Source organism: Sporothrix schenckii (assembly GCF_000961545.1).
Source record: "Sporothrix schenckii 1099-18 chromosome Unknown Cont41, whole genome shotgun sequence".
Taxonomy (NCBI): Eukaryota; Fungi; Ascomycota; class Sordariomycetes; order Ophiostomatales; family Ophiostomataceae; genus Sporothrix; species Sporothrix schenckii.
In genome coordinates, this window is record NW_015971142.1 from 704,451 (window position 1) to 724,813 (window position 20,363).

The 20,363-nt window shown below is 55.2% G+C and overlaps 5 protein-coding genes across 5 annotated transcripts; 3 read left to right on the forward strand and 2 right to left on the reverse strand.

Moving 5' to 3' along the window:
* Positions 1-146: 146 nt before the first annotated feature.
* Positions 147-2,767, forward strand: SPSK_07043 (ATP-dependent DNA helicase 2 subunit 2; the record flags this gene model as incomplete). The annotated part of the gene is made up of 6 exons (XM_016733713.1): positions 147-637; positions 712-772; positions 861-1,391; positions 1,464-1,855; positions 1,937-2,663; positions 2,735-2,767. 6 exons carry the CDS (start codon positions 147-149, stop codon positions 2,765-2,767), a joined length of 2,235 nt encoding a protein of 744 aa, XP_016590531.1.
* A 1,647-nt stretch (positions 2,768-4,414) lies between these two features.
* Positions 4,415-5,326, forward strand: SPSK_07822 (protein alcS; the record flags this gene model as incomplete). The annotated part of the gene is made up of 2 exons (XM_016734477.1): positions 4,415-4,617; positions 4,684-5,326. The coding sequence occupies 2 exons, from the start codon at positions 4,415-4,417 to the stop codon at positions 5,324-5,326; spliced, it is 846 nt and encodes a 281-aa protein (XP_016590532.1).
* Positions 5,327-5,880: 554 nt separating this feature from the next.
* SPSK_07329 (uncharacterized protein) lies at positions 5,881-7,635 on the reverse strand (the record flags this gene model as incomplete). Its single annotated transcript, XM_016733993.1, has 1 exon — positions 5,881-7,635. One exon carries the CDS (start codon positions 7,633-7,635, stop codon positions 5,881-5,883), a length of 1,755 nt encoding a protein of 584 aa, XP_016590533.1.
* Positions 7,636-8,976: 1,341 nt separating this feature from the next.
* On the reverse strand, positions 8,977-13,902 carry SPSK_06871 (LysM domain protein; the record flags this gene model as incomplete). The annotated part of the gene is made up of 1 exon (XM_016733544.1): positions 8,977-13,902. One exon carries the CDS (start codon positions 13,900-13,902, stop codon positions 8,977-8,979), a length of 4,926 nt encoding a protein of 1,641 aa, XP_016590534.1.
* Positions 13,903-15,561: 1,659 nt separating this feature from the next.
* On the forward strand, positions 15,562-19,104 carry SPSK_06919 (chitinase; the record flags this gene model as incomplete). Its single annotated transcript, XM_016733589.1, has 1 exon — positions 15,562-19,104. The coding sequence occupies one exon, from the start codon at positions 15,562-15,564 to the stop codon at positions 19,102-19,104; it is 3,543 nt and encodes a 1,180-aa protein (XP_016590535.1).
* Positions 19,105-20,363: the final 1,259 nt, after the last annotated feature.

The following is a 20,363-nucleotide window of genomic DNA, read 5'->3' on the forward strand; positions in this document are numbered from 1 at the left end:
TTTTAATGTTTTGTTCAAGCTCTCCCATATATGAGGAGCTGCCTGCCGCCGTTGATCTCGACCCGACAGACTTGACCGGATCGTTGAGACTTGGCAAGATGTTCAGAGATTCTTCCAATCGCTAATCGACACAAAATAACACCACAATGGCAGACAAGGAAGCTACCGTGTACATTGTCGACCTCGGCAGCACGATGGGCGAGACCCGTGGTGGCCGTAGCGAGCCGAATCTGGACTGGGCCATGCGTTACGTCTGGGACAAGGTCTGCACCACGGTGGCTGCGTCCCGCAAAACGTGGAAGGTTGGCGTCCTCGGTCTGCGCACCGACGAGACCCGCAACTCGCTACAGGACGACGACGGCTACGACAACATTGCTGTGCTCCAGGAAGTCGATGCTATGAGCTTATCGAACTTGCGCACGTTGGGCCCCAAGATCAAGACCAGCAGAACGAGAGACGGTGACGCCGTCTCGGCCATTATTGTGGCCGTAGAGATGATTAGTGCAGCGGCCCCTGCGAGGCTCAAGTTCAACCGCAAGATTGTGCTTGTGACGGACGGCCGCGGAGGCATTGACGGCGACGATTTTGACGACCTCGCCCACCGCATCAACGAGCTGGGCATCCAGCTTGTCATCATGTAAGCCATCTTGCCCGCAATGCGACGCTAGACAAATCAAACGCCTTGCAAGGTAATTCGTCTAACACGGACAGCGGTGTCGACTTCGATGACGCAGAGTATGGCTTCAAGGAGGAAAACAAGTCAAAAACAAAGGTGCGTCAAGGGAGACTATGGCCTTGAAAGCGACGCTAGAGTTAGACGTTCCGCGCCGTGCCTTGACATTAGCTAACGCGTGGACCAGGCGGCAAACGAGATATTGTTACGCACACTGGCGGAAAAGTGCAACAATGGCGTCTTTGGCACCCTGGCCGAGGCAATTGACGAGATTCAAAAGCCCAGTGTCAAGGCCACCCGGCCGTACAAGACATACGACGGGCCGTTGACACTGGGCGACCCGAAGACGTTCGACAGCGCCCTGAGCGTGAACATTGAGCGGTACTTTTTGACAAAGGTTGCACACCCGCCCTCGGCGACCACCGTTGTTGTACGGAATGAGTCAGCAGAAGGCGGGACACAGTCGACACGCACGCTGGACGAAATGGAGGGCGTCGAAATGGGCAATGTCGACTTTGCAGCTGTCCGAAACGAGCGCGTCTACACTGTGGACGACCAGACGAGGCTTGGCGGCAAGCGCGAGGTCAAGTTTGAGGACCTGGAAAAAGGGTATGAATATGGTAGGACGGCTGTGCACATAGGCGAGCTGGACCGCAACATTACGCAGCTCGAGACGGAAAAGGACTTTTCCATCGTTGGATTCATCACACGCATCAATGTAAGCAAACAATCTGAAGAGGAGAGCAGAGGTCAGGGTTGAGACGGAGAGCAATCACCACTGACACGACAGGCCGAGCCATACTTGAACATGGGGGAGAGCTGCATCATTCTGCCGCGCCGATTCAGCGAGGCTGACGAGCTTGCCTATTCGGCGCTCGTCCACGCCATGGTCGACACGGAAACATGTGCGGTTGCGCGGTTGGTCGCCAAGGACATGAAAGAACCTCAGATGCTGCTCCTCCTCCCCACTGCCACGAAGGACCATGTCTGCCTCTACGATGTCCCGCTGCCCTTTGCGGAAGATGTGCGCTCGTACCCCTTCCCACCCTTGGATCGGGTCATCACAGCGACCGGTGCCGTTCTGAAAAAGCATCGACTGCTGCCCAATGATGACCTCAACCAGGCAATGAGCGATTACGTGGATGCCATGGACATCTCCATGTTTGGTACCGACGAGGACGGGTATGTATTGGCAGCCGTTGATTTTGTCCCTTGATGTAAATGGCCTCTCATTTTCTAACCGTGCGTGTTCCAAAACCATAGGCAACCTGCCGAGTATGCTGACCTGGACGACAACTACTCGCCCATCATCTACCGCGTTAGCAAGGCTGTCAGCTTCCGCGCAGTCCACCCCAACGAGCCGTATATTCAACAGGACAACGAGTTCGTGACGCGTTTTGACCACCCGCCAAAAGAGCTTGTCAGCAACGCCCGGCACCAAATCGAGGCTCTGATTCGTGCCGCGGAGGTCAAGAAGGTGCCGGCCAAAGCCAAGGGCCGCGCAGGACGGGACGCCAGAAACAACAAGCCAATCTCTGGTTTGGACATTGATGCGCTGTTGGGTGTCGGCGGCAGCGGTGGCGGCGGTCCTACCATCAAGAAGGAGGGCGATGAGCTGCGAAAGATTTCGCCCGACAACGCCATCCCCGAATACAAGCAGGCCCTGGCGAGCACAGTCAGCGTCAAGCAGATTGAGGGGTTCACCGAACAGATGGGCCAGATTGTGGAGGCGCTCATTGCCAGCAGCACCGGCGAGCTCAACTACGCCCGGGCCGCCGAGAACATGCGGGTCATGCGGGACGAGCTGCTCAGTTTTGAGGAGCCAGCCATCTACAACACGTTCTTGACCAGCCTCAAAGACAAGCTGGTCGCAGAGAAGCTGGGCGGGCCCCGGCTCGACATGTGGTGGATGATCCGGACATCGGGGCTGGGTCTGATCACTGTGAAAGAGTCGGAGGTCTCGACAGTAACGGACGAGGAAGCACAAGAGGTAAGCGCTTGACATGCGTTTTGTATTTCACTGATTCGAATTGAGCCCAACTGCTAACTCGCTTTTCACAGTTTATTCGGCGCCTAGCACCAAAGAAGGTGTAAGCTCTTGCGTAGCCAAAAATAATGAAGAAGTGACAGTACGAGGTTTGTATGTAAGGTACTCGTCGCTGCAAAATGTAATGTTTTGTGATTTAATTGAAAGCTACATTTGTCTTGAGACCCGAGTCAGACATGCGTGGCTTTGTGCGCTCCGCACTGGTTGCGGGATGCTGCGCGCCAACTCGAGTTAAACAACCCACTTCAATCCTTCCTACGGCCGCCTGCACTGTGTTGTGGTGTTGGACGAGATAGAGAATCGGGGCGACCACCTTGCCGGCCGACGTGAAACGGATCCGGATCGCAGCCATCTTTCGGATACGGTCCCGATCCGATGGACACAATTTGCGGAGTTGGAACGAGCCGGGACGCGTTTGGTTGGGGATTTCTTGGTTTTATTTTAGGGTTACCCCAATTCACACGGCAGAGGTAAATGGCAAACAAAGACAACACTTTCTCTCCCAACGTCCTTCTAAGCGAAAAGATCCAGTTTGGTAGCGGCTTTTGTCGATCTCTTGGTGGTCTGATCGAAGTTGGCTTTTCGTTTAGCTCCCCCTCCGGCTGTCGTTCACCGTTCTCGTTTCCTCTTCTCCTGGTATTGTTTCTCCTTTCATTTCTTCTTCGGAAAGGCGACCTTCCGACCAACCCAGCAACAGACGCCCAATTCGCGTCCCTTGCATGAACGGTGTTTGTAGATCGCAGTTGTGGAATGTACGCCGTAGTTGCCATCACCCGTTTTGTGCAATGAAAGAGATCACCTCGTCTCGGATTATCTGTGTGTTTCTGCTGTTGTGAAAGTACCGACGTGAATGCCGAGTTGGTTTCTGCTTCTTTCGTGATGATCCGTTGTGATGATCGCAAGTGGACGAAATACGGCCTTGATTTTGATGTGTCTGGACAACTATCTACAGTCCGGATCGGGTTGCTCATGGCCCAGAGGATCCTCCGCAGCAGTTCCCTCACACGATGGTCGTGTTTGCGATCCGGCTGTCCGGGGTGGATTCTCCGCACTCCTTTCCGCCGCTGTACTGTGGACCGTTCGTGTTGTTAGTCGTCCGCAATGTACTTCGGTCGTGGGGAAGCGGATAGATGGGCCAATTAAAGACGAGAAAAATTCTCAAGACAACAAGTCAATATCTGCTAGCTTAAATCATAGCTGCGGATACGCAAACGAGAAACAGATCCAGGCTGGGTTCAGTCTGGGGTAGCCTCTTTCCTCTACTATATTCTCCTCAAGTCTCCCCAAGCAAAGGAAAGGAGACATGGGGAAACGGGCTAGGGAACATGACTGTTTGCTAAAGTGTGCCCGAGTGGATGAGAGTTTGTCCACATGTATTGCGAGTAAGCTAGGTTGTCCCTATGAAATTCACAATGTGGACGAGCAACACAGGAAACAGAAGAGACATTGGACACTAGATCAACCGGATTAAATTGATAATGCCAACAATAACGATGTGAATGGTATAAAAGGAATCGGGATCCGGGGCGGGTGGCTGCAATGGCATTGCGTACCTTTAGACTCATCCATCTCCAGCTTTTGTCCTCGTCATCTTGTTCGTCCAGCCCTCTGGTTCTTCCTTTTGTTTCCTCCTTATCCCCTCTCTCTTCCCATCTCTTGTCCTTCCGTACATAACAACCCACAAAGACATCACCATGTCCAACTCTACCGAGTTTGAGACCTTCCAAGCCAACGGGTGCGTGCCCGATGTCGAAAAGAACCATATGGAGGCCCTCCGGGAGATTGCGACAAACCGCAGCGTCGTCATGAGCGCCGAACAGTTTGAGAAGCTCTATCTCTCGCCGCACAACAAGGTCAAGGGCGAGTTGCGCCAGACCTACGGCAACCCGACGCCCATGTATGTTGATGTACAACGACGCCCTCCGCTCAACAAATTATGTGCCGTTGCTAACATATGGTCCAGGGCCCTCGTTGGCTTCCTGCTCTGTCTCCAGCCGCTGTCTTGCACCCTCATGGGCTGGCGCGGGGCCAGCAACTTTGCGGCCTCCATCATCCCCGCCTACTTCTTCCTCGGCGGTCTGCTCATGTTTGTCAGCGGCCTCCTCGAGTGGGTGCTCGGCAACTCGTTTTCGTCCATCGTCTTCTCCAGTGTCGGCTGCTTCTGGTTCACGTTTGGCGGCATCCTCTGCCCCAGCTTTGGCACCTATGGCTTCTACGCAAAGGACGGTGAGCCGATGCAGTCGGGCCTGGCCGACCCTGGCTTCAACGCCAGCCTCGGCTTCTTCCTCGTGTCCTTTGGCCTCTACGCCCTCGTTCTGCTCGTGTGTTCCCTGCGCACCAACGTTGTCTTTGTCCTCATCTTCCTGACGCTCGTCCCGGCCTTCTCCTGTCTCGGTGCCGCCTTCTGGTACATGGCCGAGGACATTGCCGGCACGACTGCGACCGTAACGACGCTGTTCCAGGCGGGTGGTGCCGTCCTGTTTGTTACCTGTGCATGCGGATGGTACATTCTGCTTGCCATCATGCTTGCCATTGTCGACTTCCCCTTGCAGCTGCCGGTGGGCGACCTGTCGACAGTCATCAAGGGCCGCTCCGAGCGTGATTAGGGCTGACTAGGGAGCTTGGAAGGTGTGACTGGGTGATTCAACAAGTTATATTCTGGGAACGGACAAGAAACAAGTGTGGGCTGTAGTTTCTACAAACGTACGTAAACAAACAATCTAAAAAACCTCCACCAAATTGACCCTTCACTATTCGTTGACAGTGAAAACTGCATAGTTCATTACTCTCAGCTTACGAGTTCGCATAGTGTGTTGCGTGAGATGCATTTTGTTACGCGCTTCGCGGTGATGGGTGTTTTCCTATTGTATTTTGCTCGACTGTTTTATTTCCGTCGAAGCCTTGCTCAATCTCACGCGCAATGGGAATTTATCATTGTGGCTCAACGTGGAGAGCCCCAACTTGTCACACTTTTCTACAGCTCTTGCAAGGCCCGGTCTGGTCCGATGTGCTCTCGTCTCTTGTTTTCTCCACAATTCACATTGCAGTCAAGATTTAATATTGTCCAAATAGCTGTGATATATTCTAGCCCAAGAGCATCGCAAATATTCCCTTCGAGTATGAAAGGGGTGTAGTACAATACTCTGGCTTTGAAATAAAACTAGAATGACGACTTCTGCCCGGGTGGTGGTCTACACGGCACCTGCCCAGCGTTGTTAGCAACATTCGTCCGCGCACCGAGGGCCAGCAGCGCCGCGGTCGACCGCGGCAATCGGTAGGCCATGGCGAAGTGGAGCGGCGTGTTGCCGTTGGCGTCGGCCTCGTTTACGAGGGCGATGCGGGTAGCTGCGTTGTGCGCATCGACTTTTGCATCCTCGCCACGCTGGTTGTATCGTTGTAGTAGTCTCGTGAGCACGGCCAGTATGTCGGTGGATGCGTCCACGGTGTAAGCCAACTGGGACGCCTCGTGTGTATAACTACAGTTATTGACACGGGAGACAGACGAAAAGAGGGCAAGGATGATGCCGGGGCCATTTCGGCCGGGTAGAACCTCGATGTCAGCGCCTAGCTCGACCAGTGCCACCATTAAAGGCATACGGTCAAAGCTCGTGGCCATGTGCAGCGCCGTATAGTGTCGGCGGTAGCGGGCATTAATAGTCGCCGCGCAAATGTCCTTGTCGGCCGTGAGTAGCCGCACCATGTCCACAGCTGCTTTACAGCTGTCTGGAGTCCATACGTATACGCCACGCCACGAGCCTATTACGGCTGCGTGGAGGGGTAGCAGGACAGGAACCTCGTCGTCTGGGTCCCGCAACGGAGCTGGGGGCTGGGGCACAAGGACTGCATCCGTCGTGGCCAGGAGGCGCTCGTGGTCGGCAGGGAAGAGATTCAACAGCGCCTTCACGCCGTCGATGTCGTGGTGCATTGCGCCCGTGGCGATGGGCGAAAGGTAGGCCCTGTCGTATGTAAGGTGAACGTGTGTGCCGACGTCTTGATCTTCTGTTTTGTTAATGCGCTGGATCCTGTGCAAGTAGCTCTGATACACGCTCACACCGGCCTCGACTAATAACGCGACCACGGCAGGGGCTGTACTACAAGACTCTAAAACCCAACTACAGCTAGAGTTTAAAGCCCACACCAAAACATTACCACGTCCACCAGGACGTGGCCGTGAGATATATGGGCCATCCTCGACGGTTTTGTCGTATGCCTTGTCGAGGGTCTCCCAAGGCGCCAAAGAGTCTGGTACTATGGCGTGTATATCGGCGCCACGCTCAAGCAAGTAACGGATCAACTCAACACGCACCTCGGGAGGGCCGATGTGGCCGTGGGCTGCGGCTACAAGTGGTGTAAAGCCGCCGTTGGTCACCTCGTTAATGTCTGTGTCAGGCATGCCTTGTAGTAGGAGGCGTACGGTGTCGAGGCGGCCCATTTCACACGCCTCTGTCAGCGGCGTACCCCAATTACCATGCTCGTCGTCGTCGTCGTAGACTGGCGGAACCCGCATCTCGGGCGGGAGCGTAGCCCGGTGCTTCATCAGGAGATCAAGGATCGCGTGACGGCTCAAGCGCGCGGCCAACACCATCGGTGGGCACTCCATATCTCCTGGCCACTCGCATCTGAGCAGGTCCGGCTCGAGTCGAATGAGCTCGCGCATAGCTGGAAGGTCGTCGGCCTTGATCACTGCGTGCATGTGAAGGAGATCCCCAAAGCCCCAAATGTGGTTGTAATGAGAGTATTTTTTTTTTGACTCTTCTGACGAGAGGGCTGGACACTTGGATCGCACAAATTCGTATGCCTCCTTGTCGGGTGGTTTTGGATACGGCCCACGAATTCGTTTAAAAGCCGCTCTGAGGGCGTCGACGTCAGTGTCGACATCGGAGCCCTTCTGGGCGTGGTGGTCTTGCGCCGCCATTTTTTGCTGTATGCCTTGTATTAGGCAGTGCGTTGCTCGTTGTAAAGTGTAATTAAGATATATGCGAGATGTGCGGTCATTAGGGTGTTCAATAAACAGTATGGGCCCTTTTGAATGGCCAAAAGTGGATTTTTCGCGGAAAGGTTGGCCTCATTCCATGGTTGCTCCTGAGAGTTAGGATTCAGCCCAATCCCCCACATTTCCAAGAACATTCCCAGTCACGTTATGCTGACTTGGTGCCACAGACCGACCACCGGGCCGGCCAGTCCCGCCAGTAGCCAGACTCGCCAGCTCATCCTCCATTGCAGCTCTTTGAGCTACGTCCTCGTCTTCAACCTACCAGCGCATACCGCGATAGATGACATACTATTCTGTACTAGTTCCATTTCCATCCCTGCCTACCTAAATCCCAGCCCACCGGCCGTGATAACATTCTAAGAAAACGGAAGGACAAGGGTTGGACACTTCCTTACACTTGCCTTTTAGTTATATCACTTGTAATGCTTTATTTATTCTTTTTTTATATATTTTTATGTTTACTTTGTAAGAACACGGTGCTGAGGTATTGCGCCCGAAAGTTATCCCCTTCACAGCCTCCCCACATCAATCTTTTTTTTTTTTCTTTCCAGCCCCTTTTCTTCCACAATCAAATACTACTAGGACGACACACGTATCAAAGTTCGCCTGGTATCCTGATGACAGGCTATAGAATGTCGACGTGGTTCCGCATGCGCCCGTCGACGGACAGCGGTCGCCAAATGTGCTTAACAGATACATCGCATTCACACTTGACGCCTTGCCACACGGGTATCCTTGCATCCATTCTTTTGTTTCTTGTTTTGTTGATAATCTGCTTTGTTTAAATTCGGGTTGTTGCCCTGTTGTACGCGACATAGGTAAAACACAAGCCCCTTTTTCCAAGCTCCTATTTATTGTTTCGAGGTGAGGCTAACTTTGTCGGATGTGGGACTCCAGACCACACGCCATCACCCAACGCCATTACACCTAGGAGGTCATTCATTATACGACCTCAAACCCTTTTGTTTTAATGAGTACTTGGCTATCAAAGACAGGGCGAGCTTGTAGTGTGATAGGACTCGAGTACAAAGCGCACATAATTTTACAGGGCTGAAAAAACATACAATATAAGAATAATAAAACCGAGACTAAAAACTATGTATTATTTGTCTGCTTCCAAAGGTTACTAGTAAGTAAACACACGATTCTTTTTCTACTCATTCCATTTCATTTATTTACACGTATGCGCGCACCTAATTTTGGCTGAACACAACAAACACACGCAACCAAACACACTCAAAATAGACTACCTCTAACCATCAACTACTTTGCAAGACAAGTGCCATATGTGGCCTGGCAGCCATTAGACAAGTAACAGGCGGCAGAGGTCGTACCGCAGGTGCCTGCAGCGCTGCAGCAATCGCCAAACGCACTGTAGAGACACATGGCACCGACACTCGACGCAGAACCACACTTGCCGTCTGTGGAGATGGGCACACAGTTGCCGTACTTCGCCTGGCAACCGAGCCGGCCGTAGCAAAAGGCCGGTGTACTGCCACAGGTGCCTGAAGAACCGCAACAGTTGCCAAAGGTGCTGCCTAGACACGTTGCGTCCACGGATGAGGCATTACCGCACTTGCCATCGGTGGACACGCGTGCAACACAGGTACCGTAGTTGGACTGGCAGCCCTCGTCGGTGTTGCAGAACGCCGTAGTCGTGCCGCATTTACCTGACGCACCACAGCAGTCGCCAAAGGAGCTGTACAGACATAACGCATCCACACTCGATGCCGCGCCACAGGTGCCGTCCTTGGAGATAGGCTTGCATTCGCCAAAGGTCGGCTGACAGCCGAGACGGCCAGAACAAAACGCCGGTGTGCTGCCGCAGGTACCCGAAGGGCCACAACAGTTGCCAAAGGTGCTGCCCTGGCAGGTGGCATTTTTAGAGGAGGCGGTACCGCATTTTCCGTCGGTGGAGATGGGGTTGGGGGTGTTTGACGGTGTTTTTGACGTTGTTGCTGATGTTGACGTCGAGGTTAATGACGCTGTCGACGAGGAGGGAAGGGCGGACGAGGCAGTCAGCTCAACTTCAGACAGTGGACGCACACAATAGGCGGTGCCACGGACCAGATCTGCGTCACAAGTGGGTACGTGCAGGCTTGGATTGGCCAGCGTGAGGACGCGAATGGAGATGTCGTTGGTCAGGCAAATCTGCGCGCAGAGTAGCGTGGCGTCATACACGTACCACGCGGCACATAGGGTGGCATTGGTGCCCTTGGCCACCGTAGCACCGGTCGGCGGCTTGATGGGCTGCGTATAGGGCGGCGCATAGCCGTTCCCACGGCCCCCGTTACCGTCTGTGCTTGTGTTGGACGCTGCGACGCCGGCATACGCGCCTCCCGGAGAGGATACACAAAGGGTGGCTCCCCAGCTGGGTTCCGAGGCTGGCGCCGGCTGGAGGTTGGAGCAATTCCTGTTAAGCATGGTGTTGTACGCAACGAGGGTGTCCATGGAATTGCCCGTCGCGTTTCCGATGCTCTGGCAGGTATCGTCTGGCTGGACCGTCCAGAGTGTGTCGCATGTTTGGGGTAAACACAACACAGCGCCCACAGTCAATTCCTTGCTGCAGTCCCGCAGGACCGGGTTGATAGCAAAGAGGGTGGCGCTCGAGGCCGCGTTGGCGACGGCAATGGAGTCGCACGTGTCGCCACTGGCTACGGTATAGTGCTTACCGGAGACGCAAACCGGCGCCGTAACGTCGACTGGGGTTGTTCCCGTGACTGCCGAAGCCGTCCCGTTAAAGTTGCCAACGCCCGTAAGGCTACAGTGAGACGCAACGTACGCATAACGTGCTGCAAAGCTTGTGTTGTCATACGCGCCCGAGTACGCAGACGCTTCCATGAGCTTGAGCTTCTGTGTGTAGCAGTACGAGCACAAGTCGGCCACGGGCAGCGCAGCAATGTCCGCAGCCGCCGGGAATGCAGCAATGACATCGTTGCAGTTGGTGCCCGTGGTTGGATCGACAAAGCACGTCTGGTTCCAGTTGCTCCACAGACGATCGACCACGCTAACAAAAGGCACGTTTGTGCCGGGCAGGTGCGGTGTCACGGCGCACGCAGCCGCCACGCTCTGGCGCACATACGCGATGCTCGCCTCGCACACGGCTTCGCACACTAGGCCCGTCAGCGTCTTGTTGCCCGTGCTTCCTAGGTAAGCGTCCGCCGCAAGCAGGTTGCGGGCGCTGTCGTCGCACTTGACCGTCTGGTACAACGCAGCCTCGCAGGCCGAAGAAAGGCCGAGGCCGACCAGCGACCCGGACGCAAACACGGACCAGCCAGCAAACCGGTCGCCAACGATCGTCGTGGCACCCTCGAGCCAGCCTAGAATGGACGCCAGGAAGCCGTTCTGGTTAAGTCTGCCCACGGTGACCGCCGTACCGAGCGGCGTGACCATGTTGACAATAGCCTTGGTGCACAGGTTATAGATCCAAACGTTCTCGCTCCGCTGTATGTCCATGGCCCCATCCTGGCAGTTATTACCAATCTCGCAGTTCTTAGCGTACGACTGGAACCAGCTGTACAGGCCTGCGCTGTACACAAAGATGTCGGTCGAGTCGAGGATGCGCACCGGCCAGGCCAGGGCACAGCGCGAGTTGGCGGCGATGGGCAACGCACAATCCGCAAATGTAGGGTCATCGGGGAACATGCCCGGCACGAATGGGGCTGGCGCTCCCGGGCTCGGCTGGAAATAGGGCGATTCGGTCTGCAGCATGCTGCAAAACAGGTTGCTGGCTCGCGAGAACTGGTACTGGTACAACACCGAGTGCTCGGATGCGGAACCCCACAGCCACGTGGGGCCCTGGCTCTCGATCAGCACGCCCCGGCCCGTATACACATTGATCATGTCCTGCGAGGCGATGTCAAGGTCGTGGTCCGCCGTCCACACCCAGAAATTCTCAATGTAGGCCGACGCAGCCGGCGTCAGGTGGAACAACAGCGAGGCGGCCACACAGGCCGGTTTGGGCGTGCCCGACGTCGACATGGGGCAGGTTGCAGCCTGTAGGCTCGAGCCTACGTTACCACCGACGCGGATGTGCGAGTTCCACATGGCCGCAGAGCCCTTAGCCGACGAATTTGTGTCCTCGTGAACGTTCCACTCGACCACGACGGCGCCGGCAGTTGGGCCGATGACGGAAAAGAGCATGTCGGAGATTTCCACGGTGCCCGCATCGCCCGCGCGACCAACCTGAACGACGGCGCGCGGGTTCGTGGCGTCCTGGAACCGCGCACCGCGCCCTGCAATGGTGGACCAGGCCTGGCCCACAATGCGGGAACCCAGGGGGATATGAAGCGTGTCTGTCACAACGTAGACGCCATAGGGGAAAAAGACAATCTGGCTCGCGTTTGCGGCGGCTGCTAGCGCCTGGTTGAGGGCTGCCGTATCGTCGGTGGCGCCGTCACCCGCCGCGCCCTTGGTCTTGACATTGACAATCGCGGTGGCAGGGATGCTGGCATCGGCGTACGTGGGCGCGCTCCGGGTGAACCAGTTGCCACTACCCACAGGCAACAGCGACGCGGGACGCACGGGTGCGGTAATGGCGTTGCCGTTCTGGAACACGGACGTGCCGGACGTGCCGGATACGATGTTGCCAAAGCCCCACGACGCCACCTGCACGTTGCCCGTGCTGCTGCCGGCGAGCAGAGTCTTGGCGGCCCCCGTGTCGTACACGGCCACAGGCACCTGCACAAAGAGGCTGTTTTGTAACAGAAACGAGGAGCTGTTGTCCGCCACCAGCGTGGTCTTGATTGCCGTGTCTACAAAGTAGAAGACACAGTCTGTGATGATCATAGAACCCACGCCCTGGCCCGTGCTGCCTGCGGAGCCTCCAGCGCCGTCGACAATGGTGATGCCCACGCTCGGCCCGTTCTTCGTATTGTCGCCGATGATAGTGAGGCCCTGCAGTAGCCACGCCCAGTCCCAAAACACCTGGATGCTCGTCAGGCAGCCCGAGAAGATAAGGTTGCGCGCCGTAAACTGCTGATTGCCCAGGTACGCGCCAAAGTTGCCGCCCTGGAAATACAGGTCCGTCATAAAGCCGCCGCTACCATTCTCCATGTACAGGCCCTGCTGCGTCGTGCCGTCCTTCATGTAAAAGTCAATGTTTTGCAGGTCGGTGCCCTGTGCCACCTGCCAGTGGATGCCGCATACGTAGTTGTTGGCGGGCGCGTTGGTAATGTCAATGACAAAGTTACGCACCGAGCGCAAGAAGTTGCTCTGCGGTATGTACCACTCTGCGCCATTGGCCCCGTCAATGTACACGTCTGTGAGCACCACTGCGTAGCCCACAAAGCTGGCGGCCGCCAGCAGCGTCGGCCGGGCCGTCGGGTCACCCAAAAACTGCGTGTTGTAGTACATGATCAACGTGTCGCTGACCAGGTACGTCCCACTCGGAAAGTAGATCACCGCCGGCGTTGCGGTGCTAGACCCGCACGTCTGTCCGCAACGGCCGCCATCGGTGATCGCCTTGTTGATAGCCACCGTGTCGTCTGTCTTGCCATCACCCTTGGCACCGTAGTCCATCACATTGCGCCACACTTTGTAGTTGGCTGCTGCGGCATACGGTGCCACGCCGTTCATTGCCATGTTGGCCATCCAAAACGACGAGGAAGCGGCTGCTGCCCGGGCCTCGACGCCGTCGGAAACGCTGGTGGCATTGTCCCCCGACGCTGGCGAGGTCTGGCCCCAGTGCTCGGCTTTGAGCCGGGCCGCACGGTCCGTGTAGTCTGCCCCGGCAGGCTTGTTGGTTGTGCCTTCGGCCACCACGCGTGCAGCCTTTGCCAGCTCAGGCGAGACAATGTAGTCGCGCGATGTCGTGTTGCTGTTGGCAGCAAACGGCGGCACGCTGCCAGTGCTGGTGCTGCTGCCATTGGCCATCAAATGGCCACGCCGACCAATGACCGGGACAGTTGTGTTGCTCCTGCCGTAGGATGACGCGTTGCCAGCTGGTGGAAACTGATACGTGTTGAAACGTGGCTGCTGCAGCTTCAGCTTGTTGGCTGCTGCGATTGCAGGTAGTGACGCATTAACCAGTGCATAGGCATCGTCTATGGCTGTGTCGCGGGCGCCGTGCAGGTTGTGTTCCTGTCGGTGGTGCAACTTGTTGTGGGCATGGTGATGACTGCTGGCCGCGGCGAGAGAGACCAACGGCCCAAGAGCACAGAAGAAAAGCGCGTATGCCAGGGATAACATGGCTTTTATCGTTAAAAGACGTGCCATTTGTTGTCAGCCAAGGCGACGGTTTTGGGTGGATGTAGAGCGACAGAAACAGTCAGGATAAGAAGCTATGTAAACGACGGTCTTATTTTTAAAGCAGGAAACAGAAAGAAGAGGGGCGGAAATAGACAGAAAAAAAAGAGAAAGACGAAAAGGAAAAGAGAATTATCAAAGAAGAGGACAGCAGATTAGAGAACAGGAAAAATAAAAAATCTGGCAGCTGAATATTGAATGGCTGCAGTGAGCCTTGGAGCTGCACTTGACTGTCCGCAAAGCTACTGGTATCAGGTCATTGCCAGGGTGGATTTGGTAGACACAAACAATTCTACAGAGTGTACGAAATAAATTCGGACGTGTTTGTATTTGTTTTTTTAATGCCGTATGACTTATTTTTAATTATTTATTTTTAATTATGTATTTTCAATGTCCAAATGCCCAAATAATCGCACGTTGCCGCTTTATCCGTCGCCATTCACATAGCTGTAGGCACGCCAGTTATGGTCAGTAATAGTTTATTTGTGGGAGTGACTGGAGCGTCACATCGTAGGTATGTCGTAGATGCGGTTATGAATTACGAGAAGTCCATGGTTTACGACAAGCTTCTCTCGGGGGGTGGGGGGTCGTCTGAAGTCATCTGTTATTGACACCCTCACCTTAATACGGGAGGGAAGCGCCGAACCTAAAAGGCTTGGCGGCCCCACAAAATAAAGAATTAAGATGAAATCACAACTTTACATCCATCTCTTGTCGGTTGGTTCAAGCTTAGCCGCGGACTTGAAGTAGTACGACGGCCGAACGCCGACAGTCGGGATGCAAAAGATGCATGCGAAATTGGATTGAAAAAGAACCTAACCCAAACGACTCCATTCGAGACCACATGGCCCTAATTCTCAGGTTTCAATTATGAGTGTCTAGTTTCCCCTCACGAGTCCCTTTCAGCTGGCGGCTTGCTGCGCCGGGATTACTGGCACCTACATGCGATGAGGACGGACTTGAGATGCCTATTTTGTATTCTTACGTGGGGGAGTAGTCGGTAGAGAGCGGAAATTATCGTGAGCAATATTAGGTTGACACATCGATGAAAATAGAAAGGGACGGTGCTCGACCCCTCAACTCATATAATGGCATGATATTGGGGGTTCCAAGAAAGGGGTGACAGAATTTATGTTGTGAGGTCCGGATACACGGCACGGCCAAGATAGAGAACAGTACGAGCGTAGGTTTCTCTCTTGTCTCCTTCATTTTAACAAAAAAAATCGTTGGCTCATACGCCTCATCCACGAAAGTGTTAACCACCGAGGCCAAATTGTAACACTGCAAGGTCATGTCATCTATGGATAGCCCTTGCCATCCATCCCCTATCACCGTACACCCTATTGTCCCCGATATGTCGGGGGGAAATAAGGCTACATGCTGGCAGTCTTTTCTTTTCTTTTCTTGTCTGTTTTTTTAAATTTTGTCATGGGTGATTCAGTATCCGGCCACCCTTGTGCATTCGTCTTTTCCTTTATTATTTCTATCTGGTTCCTACAAGTCTTCATTGTCTATTTTGTTGTTCGCCATATTTTTCGCAGTTGACACAAATCAAGAAAGTACGAAAAGATCTATACCATCACAGCATCTATTTACCTTCTCATGCACGTGCTCGCCACCCTGACCGTGCTTGCCTCTCTGGCGGCTTCGGTCGTGGCAGCAGAGTGTAGCGCCACGCAGCCCTGTGCCATTGGGTGCTGCTCCAAGTATGGCAACTGCGGCTTGGGTCCTGACTACTGTGCGGCCGCGAACTGCGTGTCGAGCTGTGGCGCCAAGTCCGAGTGCGATCCGGGCGGCTGGGGGCTGACTTACGCCAACGCAACGGCGTGCCCGCTCAACGTGTGCTGCAGTGCATATGGATTCTGCGGCACCACGCCCGAGTTCTGTGGCATATCAACGGTCACGGCACCAACCTGCGATGTGACCAGTACAGGTATCGGACGGGTAGTTGGTTATTACGAGGCTTGGGCGACGACAGAGCGGCCATGCAACGGCATGCACCCAGAACAGATCCCACAGGGCATTTACACGCACGTGAACTTTGCCTTTGCCAGCATCGACCCGGCAACGTTTACCGTGGTTCCTGCGGCAAACACCGACAGCGACCTGTACCAACGTCTACAAGCAATAAAGACGCGCGATCTCGGCCTACAGACGTGGATTTCCATTGGCGGCTGGACGTTCAACGATGATGACCAGCCGACGCGGACCACGTTCTCCGATCTAGCGGCCAGTGCTACTAACCAAGAGGCCTTTTTCGCGTCTCTCCTCCAGTTTATGCAGACGTGGGGCTTTACGGGTGTCGACATTGACTGGGAGTACCCAGAGGCGCCCGACCGCAACGGGCGCGGCGAAGACTTTACCAACTTCCCGGTCTTTCTGCAAAGGCTACGTGGCACACTCGACGCATACGGCTTTGGCCTGTCGGTGACGCTGCCGTCAAGTTACTGGTATCTGCAGCACTTTGACCTGCCGAGGCTGCAGCCGTGGGTTGACTGGTTCAACGTTTTGGAGTACGACCTGCACGGCACGTGGGACATTGGCAACCAGTGGACGGGCGCGTTTCTTAACGCACACACGAACCTCACCGAGATTCGCGGCTCGTTTGATCTGCTGTGGCGTAACAACGTCGACCCGGCCAAGATTAATCTAGGCCTCGCTATGTACGGCCGCAGTACGACGGTGGCCAGCGCGACCTGCACAGCGCCCGGCTGTCCGTATCTGTCGGGCGGCGACGCGGGGCCGTGTAGCGGCCAGACGGGCATCTTGCTGAACAGCGAGATTGAGAGTATCATTGCCGCCAACGGCCTCAACCCCACGCTGTATGCGGACGCCGCCGTCAAGACCATTTCCTGGGGCGACAACCAGTGGGTGTCCTTTGACGACGCCGACACCTGGAAGATCAAGGCCGACTATGCCAAGTCTGTCTGTCTCGGCGGCGTTATGGTGTGGGCCATCAGCCACGACGACGTCCGCGGCACCTATGCCAAGCAGCTGGCCGGCGCGCTGGGCCGCGCTGTCTTCATCGACCCGGCCACCAACGTGACCGCCGTCGTCACCACCGGCTTCAGCCAGGTCGACACCTGCCAGTGGTCCAACTGCGGCGAGGGCTGCCCAGTCGGCTTTGCCGAAGTGCAGCTGACCACAGACCCGCTCGGTGGCAGCCTTACTGACAAGACGGGCTGCTTTGGCGGCAGCGTGCACACGTTCTGCTGTCCCAAGACGGCGCCGCTGCCCATCTGTGCCCTGCGCGGCTTCCAAGACAGCGGCGTGTGCAACCCGGGATGTGCGGCCGGCGAGGCCGAGGTGGGCGCGCAGTCGACGGGCTGTGCCGTGGGCTACCAGTCGGCGTGCTGCACAGACGACAGCAGCAGCATGGCGCCATACGGCTCGTGTGCGTGGTTTGGCGAGCCGCCGCTGTGCTCGGGCTCCGGATCCGTCGCGGCGTGTCCCAGCAGCTACCCCAACCACGTGGTCTCGTCGACCAGCGGCCAGGGCGGCGCGGGCTCCTGCTGGGTCGGCGCTATGAGTTACTGCTGTTCTGGTAGTGCCGCGCCCGCCGCGTTTTCCGACTGCGCCTGGAGCACCAAGGCGTCCAACGCAGTTGCGGCGTCGGCCGTGTGCGAGGACAGCTGTCCCAGCGGCGAGCTTCTCGTGGCGCGGCAGCAGGGCCCCTGTGCGCTGGGCAATGAGGCCTACTGCTGCAAGGGCCCGTCGGTGGCGGTCGTCGGCGGCCTCGGCGGCATCGGCAACCTCGGGCTCCAGGTCGGACTGACAACGGTCGCCGGTGCTGACGCCAATCTGGCGGTTCTTGCGGGTACAGATATGGAGGACAAGATCGCGGTGCTGCTTGGTCAGTGTCTCCAGGAATACTTTATCAATCCGACATGTCCGGCTCTGTGGGCATCCAGCATCGACGAGGAGCTGTACGGGACGCTTTCCCAGCGCGGGATCATCAGTGTCAACCAGTTCTACAACTATGACTGCATCACACAGATCATGTCTGCTGAGATCTCGTCGCCCAGTCCCTCGGAGCCGGTCGCCGTTGCGTGGAACAACTACCAGTCGAAGACAGGCGTTGGCTACAACCAGCTGCGCCTGTACGTCATGCCTTTCAACGACGGCCAGCTGTTGCGGGACCCAGTGGCGGCGATCAGCGAGTACCTGTGCGATCCCTTCAACGCCGAGCTGTACATGATCCAGAACCAGGAGTTCGCCGAGTCCGCCTTGTGCGAGTATCCGGGGCTCGGCAGCTTCGTGGAACCAACGCCCACGACCAAAAAGATGAAAAAGCGGGAAGTGGCCCACGAAGCAGTCCGGCTGACAGCCCGCAGGATAGAGGGAGACGGCGTAGGCGACCGCGACACCGACGACGAAAGACCGACCGTGTACGGTGTGTTCAACGCAATTAGCGAAGGTACCCTGGGTATCTACTACATGCGCTGGATCAACTACCGCGGCAACGAGATCATCCTGGAGATTGCCTACACGGCAAACGAAGTAGGGCCATGGTCGTCGGAACAAGGAGGGCAAGCCACTCCATCTCCAACCCCGTTCCTGCCGGACAATCTCCAAGACAGAGTGCACACAGCAAACGGATACGTGGACAGGTTCATTGTTTTCCACCTGCACATCCCCATTGATGGCAATTCGCTGCGTGTCGGGGGTGGTGCCGGAGGCTTATACGACTGGTATCTTGGCGTGTCTGCTCTGAACATGTTCCACGGCCAATACATGTACGAGCTTGTCAGGGGCGTCGACACCGACTTTCCAGAGGATCGGGTCAGAAATGACCAAATTGGAGGTGCAAACCTGCTCAATGTGCGCACTGTTCCCCTCACCTGCGGCATTAACACTCCCCCGGACGAGCAGAACCGATGGTATTTGGGTCGGGACGGTACACCCCAAATACAGGCTCTGCTCCAAACCCGGCGTGATACTGAAGCCACGCTTGCCACTGCCATTAATTCATGGGGGAACAATCTATATGGGCGCGGCGCCTTCACCCCTAGGGCGCAAAATGGCGGCACTGGTACTCTCAACTACATATGGCCCTCTGTGAGCCGAACGGAGGGAAGAGGTTTCGGAAACTACAACCCCGAAGAGTATGCGTTTGATGCAAACTGGTGGCCTGAGTCCGGATAGCGGGCAGATGGCGATGGTAGACGGTAGATGGTGGATAGTGGCCATCTCACTGCTCACTCGGCGTATTGGCTTGGCGTCGCCGTTTGTGCTTTGTCCTTTGTATTTTGTCTTTAAAAGTGGCGGTATCTTGTCGTCGCCCAGGCCATTGACGTCCTTTAAGCCTTTAAGTATTCGAGGACTTCGCCGCCTGCGAATTGTAAATGCCTGTGTTGTCTTTAGGGGCAAACTCACCAATGGCTTTTCTTTTGTATCTCGATGGCGTCCTGATATTCTTTTGATAGTTCTCGTAAGAGACTTGTGGGCGAGGCCTGTTGTTTACTGTCGTTTGGAGAATACCAAAGGTAAAGCCGTTGCCTTTAGCTCTGGCGTGCGTGGAGGCCAACGATCGTGTCCTTCATGTCCAGCATCATAGACATGATTTTTTGATTTTTTAATCTTTTAACTTTGTGATTTCTGACTGTTTAACACCGTCGAGTCTCGTTAAAATCGCCGCTCGGGACAGCGTCGCAGGCATTACTGGCGAAAGACTTTGAATTGTTTGTGTATCTTGCAGCGCCTGTTACTCGGGGGTGGCGTGTCGTATGTCAATCCTGCACTTCCATGAAATGCGTAGTATGTTTATATCATTCAAAGTCTCGACTAGTCAGAGCGGGGGGAGCGATTTCTTCTTGTTTTGATCGTTCTTGCAAAAATAGCGAGGGTGCTGTTACGCCATGCTAACCGAACAGGAAGGAACCACCTGGTGTCAAATGTCAGAAGAAAGGATTGGTCGGGGTAAAATTATAGCCCGAGGATGCTATACAGAAAACCACTAATTAAAGGGTGGATACTGAGTCGGGGTGGGATGCCTGGGATTAGGTAAGCGCGCGATTAGATAAGCCACCCCCTTTGTCATGTGACGAGGTGAGCTTTCGATCGAAAGTCCGTGCGTAGGAGGAAATGATAAGAAGAAAAGGAGGTGAATAGGACAGATAGTAGAAATTCAAGCAACTACACACGAAGAAAAGAAGAGGTAGGTTGATGGGAGCTTCGTTCGGAACTCTCATCGCCCTTCATCTTGTCCATCTGTTCGCGAGTGAATTCACCCTGCAGAAACAAGTGAGATGTTCTAGCTCTAGGCACAGATCTGCTTCGCCATTCCATTGGTTAGTTTTGTGTTAGTAGGGCAGACATCCCATCCCGTTTCAATACCTTAATTTAACAGGTAATTTCCCCAAATAATCAACCACACAAAACACGTTTTAAAGTAACAGGAACTC